General features: G+C 36.7%; 1 protein-coding gene across 6 annotated transcripts in view; it reads right to left on the bottom strand.

Annotated features, from left to right (window-relative positions):
• The window catches only part of si:dkey-205h23.2 (CUGBP Elav-like family member 6), a 139,490-nt gene extending 129,735 nt beyond the window's left edge, over positions 1-9,755 (bottom strand). For 5 of the 6 annotated variants that reach the window (XM_017423614.3, XM_017423618.3, XM_017423620.3 and 2 more), the window contains exon 1: positions 9,451-9,755. In XM_017423614.3, coding sequence (XP_017279103.1) covers positions 9,451-9,700 — 250 coding nt within the window. In that variant the 5' untranslated portion in view covers positions 9,701-9,755. The remainder of the gene's footprint in view (positions 1-9,450) is intronic. The other variant, XR_001808761.3, reaches the window with a different exon arrangement.
• Between the last annotated feature and the right edge of the window lie 900 nt (positions 9,756-10,655).

The raw sequence follows: 10,655 nt of genomic DNA, 5'->3' as shown, positions 1-10,655 counted from the left end.
GTATTATTTTGATTGAAAAAAGACACTTATTATATATCACATGCTTTTAAGATAAAATGATACTACAGATTTTTAGATGTAAAGTTGTGTGGAAAGGTTATGAACAATTAAAACCTGTTGCAAATAACTCTATGATCTACCTCGGTTTGGAGAAATTGAGGTTAATTCTGACTGGACTGTCCAAACGCAGCAAAGACCAAAGTAGATGGGTGCCATCCTTCAAAAACTCCAATTTCTAAAACTTTATAGTAGTTCATGCAAATGCTAGTTTAAAAACCTTGGCAGCACTATGACTTTTGCATTGCACAAGTATTTGCATAGAATTCAATGGTTATTCACGAACACAAACAGCAGCAGCTAACTATAGCACTTCTGGCATGATTTTCATTGTGCTGGAATAACCATATATTGACAAATTTAGGTCAGTGTAAAAGTTTAGACAATAGCATTTGCATGATCAACTGCAAAATTTTAGACATTAGAGTTGTTTTAGGTGGGCAGCAGTCCACTTTGAATTTGGCTCCATTCAAACGAGCAAACTCTATTTCTCCTAATGGAGATCATTGAAAGAGCTATCTACAAGTAAGACATTAATTTTTGACAACCTTGGCACAAAACCCCACTTCAAAAAAACCATTCAATGTATAACAAGCAGAGAATTTCGACATTTACTACCTATCATTTAAAGCTAGAAACTTGAAAAGTGTATGTCCACCTCTTATGTAAACACATTTCTATAAAGTGCACAGAAGCTTCTTTCAGATTGTTACTTGTATTTATTAAAGCATATGGCTAAATTTATTTAGAGGATTCTTTGAGACCACACGTTGTATTGTGAAACTAAAAAAACACTTCTTTTTCAGTATTTGTTTTTAAAGTTAAAGGATTCATGTGATTTAAAAAAAATAAAAATAAATAAAAAACGCTCACTGTAACCTTCCAAGTAGTGGCAGAGGTTTAAACTTTTATTGAGGTCATTCTACCCCACACATGGCCCAAATGTAAGACTCACTGGAGTTTTACAAGCCATTGGAATTCATATGCCCCATCAATTCAAATGTGGCTCTCTAAAGCTAATAGCTTCATACCCTCAGAGAAAATAACATGCTGCTTAAAAAATAAGATTTAAATATATCTTCTTTTATTTTACATAGCAACCCGTTCAGATTAGATCCAGTCGACTCACAAATATCTTCTCTTTATACAAGGGTAAAAATATTTGCAACATTTATTCCATCAATCTAATGTAAAATGAACTAAGCAAAATAAATTAAAATATCTGACAATAATGAAATCCCTAAAGTTTGTTTAGGTTAAATTCAAAGAGGTTATCAAAAAGTGCTTAGTCAGCCCCAGCAGGAGGATGTTTTTTTTCTTTCCTTTTAGTCAAAAATATCACGCCCACAGCTTTCTGATAAATGATCAGTATCATAGTAACTGAACCACAGATGAGCGTGCACAGTGATGAGTTGAAAGTGTGCCCTCGCACATCTCTGGAGACTATTCTTTGAAGCTGAAAAATTCAGGAAACAGAATGCAAATACATAGTTTAGAGCAAATACATCTCTGACAAAACTGTGACAGCCTTCATTAAAGGCTGAGTTGTTGCTCTGTTACGTGCTTGGCAGAGCTGACAATGGGTGACCCTGTTCAGAAGAGGTTTTGCACTGTGCAGCATAATTTCCCATTACTATATGTCACACCTACTGCCAAGGATTCCCATGGGAGGACACACACACAAGCACACACACTCACACATACAGATGATACCCGGCATGCCTAGCGAGCAGCATCCCAAAAACCCAGCAGCACACTCTGGCACCTGGCCAGAAGAGCTCGCGTTCACAACAACCTTCAGCCACCTCCACAACTAGGTGGTTACTCAAGAGGAAAAAATCACCTAAATGACACTGATGAAACAGCATCCAAACAGCAGAGCAGCAAACTTTGGGAGTCTGGGGAAATACTCTTCATCCTTTCTGACATTACAAAACTGTTGAGCATGAGCTGAGACTTCCTGGGGGACACGTTCTAGCAAAGGCTCTTGGGAGTTGTAGGCAAAAGGTGACACTCATCAGCCATGACCCCTACTTAAATGTGAGATTTTTTTTTTTTCCTCATGACAATTTGATACATGTTACACAAAGGTTTGGCACATATATGAGAACTGTTTAACCAGAATGCATGTCTGGATAAAATGTTTTTACCCGTAAAAGTAAATTAAAGCAGTTGCAAATCGCTTCTTGTTTTTTTTCAGTGTTTTTGTTTTAATCTTCAAATGTAAGTGTCAGGAACGGTGGAGACGATGGCGAACCCAGAACGCAGACTCATAATAAGAGGAACAAAAACTAATTTATTAAACTAAAGAAACAAAATGAAAACAAACAGCTGACGTGGCAGCAAAACAAAAATACAAACGGAACGTGGACATGGAGCAACAAAACCAGGAACAGACGTCAAGACAACAAGGCAAAACAATGACAAACACAGACAATGAACCAGCGGAGTATAGACAGAAATGACCGGGTTTTAAAGTGCTGAGGATAATCAGGTAAGTGGAGACAGGTGACAAGATTAGCAGACTTTGACAGGTGTGAGTGGGCGTGACAGGAATGCAGAGAGAGAAATAGACTGAGGAGGAATGAGGAAGTGAAAAAACACGAAAAAACAGAAACTAAAACACAAACCAATAAACTAAAACAGAAATAAAACAAAACACAGGAAAAAACCCAAATCACCACAGTAAGGGAATAAATTTAAAGAACAATAATTTCATGTTGTTTTCTTTATTAAAGTTTCACTGTTTAATATAAATATATATAAACTATTTACATATTTTATTCCCAGTTAATTTGTGGTGCCTATAACTTTAAAGTCTTCATGTTAGAAGAAAATGCTGCTGTTTATATTACTATATTTGTTTTTTTAAAACAACATTCTTAAAATGCACTATTTATACAATGTATACATTTACAATAGAAAAATCTTTTTGAAGATAAAACATGAAAACACTTCAACATAACATCAAACTTATATTGATTAACTTCTTTGTTTAAATATCAATAACAATTAATAATGGTACAATCAAATTGTCAAAAACTATTAGTTTGTGATAGTTTGTAAATTTATAATTTGTTATTTAAGAAAAATAGCAGCTCTTTCCCTATATTGCAGAATTTATTTTGCTTCTTAACTGTTGCGTGTAGTGTTTCAGTTAGAAAGTACAATTTCTGTTGTCTTTTGTTCGTTCCATTTTATTATGGTTACTTTTCCTTTAACTACAGTAAATTAAGCCTCAGAATACTTGTTGGAATTAACTTCTTGAGCAATGTAAAACATCCAAACCAGTTTCACAGCTGCATAGCAGGAGTGAAATATTTCCAGGACTTTAAGACAAGTTCAAACTCATGCTGACTCAGAGACCGTCTGAAACCCACAGAAGTCAATCACTGATTCAGAAGTGGAACAGATGAAAATCACAGTGACACTAAATGATTAAAAATATCAAGAATAAAGTGGCGCACAGCAAGTTAGTCTGTGTCTTGGAAATGTTACTTTGACTGGTATGGTATACTTGCAAATAAACACTGTTGTCTGCACTAATACAAGAATATATTAAAAACAAATTAAATGAATTTGAACTGAACAAACATTGACCATAGAATGTAGAAATAAGTGTCTTGATAGATGAAGAAGAGGAAAAAAAGAAGTTTTGAAATTAAGGGTAAGCTCTAGTGGTGGTTCAGCAGACAGACTCCTAACTGCCTACGATGAGCAGGTTAAGTGGGGTGAAAATAATACTTTGGTAATCAAATACAATTTACCACACTATAATTTCTGTGAGGGACAAAAGTTCATTCCATTGTATGTGAGGGAAATGGAAAAGTAAACCCTGCAAAACTGGTTCAAAGAGAAAGCAGGAAAGGTGAAATTAGTCTTTGCCTTTGCAAGACACGTTTTGTGTAATTACTTTAAAAACTTTTTCCCCCATAATGCTTTTTCCAACATTTTGTTTTGAAATGGAAATCAGTATGAGCTAACAACTGCATGCATCCAGACAGCGAGAGAAAATTGTGGTTTTTAAGTCTTCAGGTACTTGTAATTGAAAAAAACCACAGGACAAATTTATTTAAAATTTCAGTCTATTAGTAGGGAAATCATGACTCATAAGCAATTTATATCTTCAATAATCTTCTCTCACATGTTTGATAAAATGTGATTTTAATATAGGAAAATAATGCATACTAATTTTATAAAATCTGTACCTTTTTGTTTACTGAGGCAACATGTTGTGAAATAAGTGAAAACTGCCAACCCTTACAACCAGACTTTGTCATTGGTACTGAGACAAGTATATTATAAAGATTCATTCACCACTTCCTTTTTCTGACATAGCTGAACTGCTACCAGCAGTGCACCTTTCCTTCTCTTACTTGTTCCATCCGTCTGCTGTGGAATCGGTCTGTTCGCAGTCGTTAGCTGTCTGGTTCACACACAGCCTCTTCTCTAATGATCAAAGAGGTCATCTGTAGACTTAAGCTGCACCCGTCACTCAGCTTATACAAACTGTCAATCATTGCTCAGGACTTCCTCGACAACGATACTGTTGTAGATAAAACCCAAAACAAACATGGCTCTAGTAAATCAATAATCATTAAAAATTAAAGTTTACTCAGAAAGTTTGAAGGGGAAAAAAAATGTCAAAACACTATGTAGATGCTTTTTTTTATTTAGTGCCTCTACTGTGGCTCATTTTTGACAATTTAACAACAAAATAAACTGTTTCATGTCAGTTTTGCTTGGCTATTTATAGCCACTTTCACTGCATGGACCTACCAAGGAGAGCAGAATGGATGAGGATATTTAAGAACTCTTTGTATCTCTTACTCCTGGCTGTGTGGCGCAGCTTAGAGTCCCCCCTCTCAGCATCAGAGACGGATTGATAGATAACGCTACTCAAGCAAAAGATTTGCCCCCCGCCAACATTCAGCATGTCTGAACAATGCATGCACTCTGGCACTGACACTAAGTATTATGATAATGTATTGCTCAGCAAAATGATAGATGCTAAACAGCCCGACCTGGCTGCACCGCGCACGCCAGGAGTGTCAAGTCATCCCACGCACTGGATAAAGCTCCCCGAAGGTGCACAGACCATCAAATCCACATCACAGGCAACATTATTAAACAAACACACCAGGACAAGATTATCTGCTGAAACAAATCAAAAGGCAAGCGTGGACATATTCACTCATATGTACAGGACAGGATGTAGAATTCCCCAGACATTCAGGTCGCCAGAGACACCCTACATAAGAATTCACAAAGCACAAAACATCTGCTCCGATGCTTGCAGTACAATCCGCATGATTTAATCAGAAGTAAACATGACAGATTTTGATCCAGCCTTAAATCCATAATTATGGAGCAATTTTGTGTCACGGTACTCGGGCTGTGAAAGAATACAGTGCTGCAAATCATCCATTAGGTATGGTTTACTAACTGCCAGATATCTCATCTCACTCAAAATAACAATAAAAAGGAAATTATGTCAAAGCTTTCTTAACCCAAAGAGGATTATAAGGTAAGTGTCATAATACACAAAACAAAGTCTTTAAAACGTTCAGGTTTTTTTTCTGCATTTCTGAAGGCTAACAGAGTATCCTTCTCTGCTCCTCTGTTTGTCCCAGTGAAAAATGTGTGTGTTGTGAGGAGAAAAAAAAAATTGGATTGAATTTGTGATAATGCATCAGGAAACCTCCTAAGCCTTTGACATAATAGCTCGCCACTATCCATCGGCATATTATGCCAATAATACACAGCATGCAAACTCATTTTCAAAACACTGAACCACAAACAATTATTACAAAACCTTTAATTAGGGATAAATGACAATAGTCAATGTCTGTGACTGCAGATGTGACAGAAGATCAGTTAAACAACCACTACACATTGTAGCTGATTAATACCATTTACCCAAACAGAACGTCATAATGAACCATATATTTACTGAATCATATTGTACAAGTAGAAATCATTTAAGACATTGCCACTTGGTGGAGGTATGTCTATCAACATATTGATATGTATCTTTTCATCGGGGCTCTTTAAAATACCAACCAGCAGAAATGATTGAACTTTCTAAATAAAAGGAGCTTTGTTTGCTGCAAGCTAATGTAAAACAGAAGCTTTAAAATCACTAGTCAGCATTTTGATTAAATATGTAAAATCATATTGACAGGATGGAAAAAATAAGAAAGCCAATGAATTGTTTGAATATATTTTTTTCAACCTTCAATAAATCTCTTTTATGTTAAGACATATCAACCTATCAACCTATTAGTTATGAACTTGATGAACATCAGTCCAATAGATCAATCTCTCTATTAAGACATTTGTTGGGAAAAAAAATGATAAGCATGAGTTTTCTTTTTTCAGCTAATGCTAACTTTGTCTGTTGAAAGTTCTGAAAAAAAAAAAAAGAAACAAAAGAAATCCTTCTATAAGAGCTCTTATATGAAAGCAGAATATTAAAGTTGAAAATAAAATTTAGTAACTCAATAGAGACTTTGAAAATTTTGAAAAACTGCAGATATTAGTCTTTTGTAGACCTTTGTGGAAATTTTGTTGTAGTTCAACAATTAAATAATTCTGTGATTACTGATTTGGGTTATGTTACATTGCATTATGTTTTGTTATTTAACAGGCATCCCAGAAGCCTGAGGCATTTAGGCTGTTTTGTTTACTGAATTATCTTCTTGCTGAATAAACTCAGCAGAACCCAGGGGGACCTATAATGTTAGCTGTTAAGCCAAAGTCCCAATGGGAAAGGAAGAGGAGTGAGAACTTTAACTCTTTATTCAAAATTTTCGGTCTCTTCAGACATTTTAAATGAGTAGCAAAATGTTTCAAACATCTAAGGATTGGCTAATGAGTGCATATAGTTCATACTGTATACACAGAAAAAATGTTTTGTTTTTTAGTTACTAAAGTATCACAATTTACTTTGGCATGTAAAACAGAAGCAAAAGTTTATCAGACAGGAAATAGCCCTTTTTATCAGTACAAAGATGTCTTTCATTTAGGGATTTATTTGTTTATTGCTTTGTTGCTTTTTTCTTTCTTTTGGAGTTCATTTTTTTCTTAATAACTGTAAACCTATTTTTCTTACTCTGTTGCTTCAGTCTACAGATATCACACATCGACCCAGCAGGACACGTCTTTATGGTTTGGATGAGTAGCCAATAGGAAAAACTCATCCATATAATGTGCTGGTGAAATCTTATTAAAAGTACATGACGATCCTCCCAAAGTGACTTTGAATGTCCTGCGGGGATGAAGTGGGCATGACGCTTACATCAGAGTGGCCATGGTGGAGGATGATTTGATCGAGCATTCGGTCTGTCTTTGCAACAGGATTATCCTTTTCCGCGGCAACCATCCTCCAGAGTGTTGACATTCAGGGATAGGCGAGGAAGGCGTAAACAACATGAACATCAGAAATATTGTTTTAATCGATCAACGGACGCCAGAGAAGAAGAGCAGGAGGTTGAACAGCAGCGACTGATGGTTGGAGGAACAGGTGGGGCATGGAAATCTTCGGGGGTGCACACACACAAGACAGCAAAGCTCAGCCTACGCTCATCTCTCCCACAAGACTGCTTGACTTGAGCTAATCAATAAGATCATGAACTGTGGCTTCTGACTTACATATCACACATAAATTGTCAAGCTTGTGATTTTTTGATTTTTTTATTTTTTTTACCTATGAGGGAGCTGGTGGTGGGTTTATTTATACTCATGCATGTTTCAGTGAGCAAAGTGGTGATTTGGCTCTGTGAGAGAGTGTTATAGAAATGTGAGTTGCATCTCAAATTTGAATAGTGTTAGCAGTTATTTACAAAATTGTTTCAGATGTTTAAATAGCAAGTGCATGTCCCAAAGAAAATCATGAAATTTAGAATGCAACATTCCCACATAGAGGTCTATTATTATTATTATTATTATTATTATTATTATTATTATTATTATTATTATTATTATTATTATTATTATTATTATTATTATTAACTTTTTTAAGATTATTTGTACATTCTGATGTTTATAGTCAAGCCACAAACGAATAGATCAACTTCCCAAGTGAAACTTTAAATTAATCCATATTTTTCTTAAATAAACAAATATTTAAACGCAAATTTTAACATCACCTAAATTACAATAACATTATAGCATTATATATTTAGAACCATTCATCCTAAAAAGCCACAACGTAAGTGAGAAACATAAAGTTTGACTTATGGACGTTTTTTATTTATTTTTTTTTATTTAACTAAAACATGTTTCAGTGCTCTTTGAATTACAAGCCGCTCGCTCTCATTTATTATCACTTGGCTTTCATTGATCGATCCCCGATGATCCGTGACTTGTCTGACTAATTACTAAGTGAGCACAGAAGCCCGATCGTTTTTGGACAATAAGCTGGTTTAGGGGTGGTGGGATAGTGTGTGTGCGTGGGTGGAGGTGTGCGTGTGTGTGTGAGCCAGAGAGAAGACGATGCACGCTGGAACTCAGCCTCTACTATTATCCTGCTTTGTACTTCCTGACTGCTACCCGCCCACGGAGCTCCATTACAACACAGCTGCCATGGAAATAGCATTTTCCATGACATCCGAAAAGTAGGCAGCACGTGAGCACTGCTGAAAGGTCAAAGCGGCATGCCAGCACCACCTTAATCACCGATGCTGATTGCCCTATAATAATTCGAAATTTTGGTATTTTAGTGGTCAGTGCCGTAGTCTTATAATCCTGAGGCTGCTGGTTCGAGCCCAGGTTGCGGCAGGAAGAGCATCCGGCGTGAAACAATTGCCAAATCTTTCGTGCGAGTTTGCTCGCTGTGGCAATCCCTGAAGAAGGGATCAGCCGAAAGAACAAGAACAACATTTTCCGCTTTTCTACAAAAGTATTTATTTTTCACATTAAGCGGTACATGGTCTCTTGGATGTGTTTTTATTATTATAATGATTTGAAGTTGTGAAAAAAATGTATGCAGCTGCAAAATAACAGCGTCTGTCCCGCGCACTATTGTAAGTGTCCCGCCCCCTTTATAGGCTTTAGTGGGATGCTCAGCACATGATAGTCAATGTAAACACACAAAGGCGTTTTCAGCTGTAGTATTCACGTGGACCTGCTGGACGCCGTAACAATTAACCCTGCACTGGCAAGCCATTGGCTCCCACGTGCTGTTCAGAAATAAATCATGCAATACAGGGTTATGAGAAATGACAATGGAAATTAGATTGCATCAACACTCTTTTTAAACCCTATTACTGAGTCAAGAAATTTTTGTTGTTTTTTTTCTCGTTTTTTGTTATTTTGTTTTCCGTCGCTTCCACTGTGTCTGTAATTGGTCTCTACATCGCTGCAAAAGTAAAGAGAGCAAAGCAAACCAACCTTTATGCATTCCCGTAAACCTGTCTTTCAGTACAGTGAGTTCGTAAATCTTTCCGAATTCCTCAAACAGAGGTTTCAGGTCTTTTTCCTCCAGGTTTCTAGGAATCTGGCCGATGAAAAGCTTGATGGCGTCGTGGTCCTTCATTGGAATGGTGTTCTGGCCGATGGTAAGCCCGTTCATCCTGCCGGCGCTGTTCGTGGTGCTGAATCCATTCTCCTGCTGCACTCCGTTTGCAGTGACTGTAGCCATCTTTCCTCAATGGGCCGGCGGGCTACTCTCTCTCTCTCTCTCTCTCGCTCTCTCTCTCTCGCGCTCTCTCTCCCTCCCCTCCCTTATATCGTCCTCTCTCCTCCTCCTGTTCTCCTCCCGCCCTGATTCTCTTTCTTTCACAGCCTATAAGCTGCCTTGTTTGGAATCAGCCCTGTTTGTTTTATCTTGTGCTTTATGTGGATGCGGTTTTTTTTAAGCTCGCGCCACCCTCAACCTACACACAAAGTGTCACTCTGTGCTGTGACGTCAGTTCGTAGTTTTATTAACAAGCCACGCCCACTCATTGATTTGCATAACGAGCCCGGTCCGGACAACTGGAAGAGCAGCATGACTGTGGGCCCCACAAGGTAGAGCCAGAAGGCAAACATTTTGGTAAAGTAGAAATTTTGGGACATTTAAATGATGAAAAGGCAGCTCTTTTTTAAGTGATTTGGATTTATTTTAATATGACACAATGTTTTGATGTTTTGAAAATGTTTGTTTTTTGTACATATCAGAATTTTTAAAAACTACATTAAAGGTCAAAATGCAACACAATTCAATGTTCTGAAAACAATTTAGGGGGAAAATATGTGACACTCTTTAGAAATTATTTTAACTCCATTAACTGTAAACCCTGATCCTCGACAACAGTCCCCCTCTCTGGTTGTCAGTCCCATCATGTCACAGACTATTTTAATATTAATTGTGATGCAAAGGTATTCACTACACATGTGAGAGCAGAAAATCTGAGAGATAAGAGTCATTGCTCCATTACTGTGCTGAAATATTCAATTATTATAATATAGAGCCCTATAAGTAAAATAAACACTTTTTAAACACTTAATAATAATACTGTGGACATTTTACTTCAAAATTAACCAAAAGGACTGACAGCAAATTTATTTAGAAAATTATAATGACAGTTTCACATGCTTCGGACACTATTGCAGTC

Source organism: Kryptolebias marmoratus, linkage group LG15, assembly GCF_001649575.2.
Source record: "Kryptolebias marmoratus isolate JLee-2015 linkage group LG15, ASM164957v2, whole genome shotgun sequence".
Classification (NCBI taxonomy): Eukaryota; Metazoa; Chordata; class Actinopteri; order Cyprinodontiformes; family Rivulidae; genus Kryptolebias; species Kryptolebias marmoratus.
The sequence above is the reverse complement of the archived record's forward strand: the minus strand, read 5'-3'. Positions and strand labels throughout refer to the sequence as shown.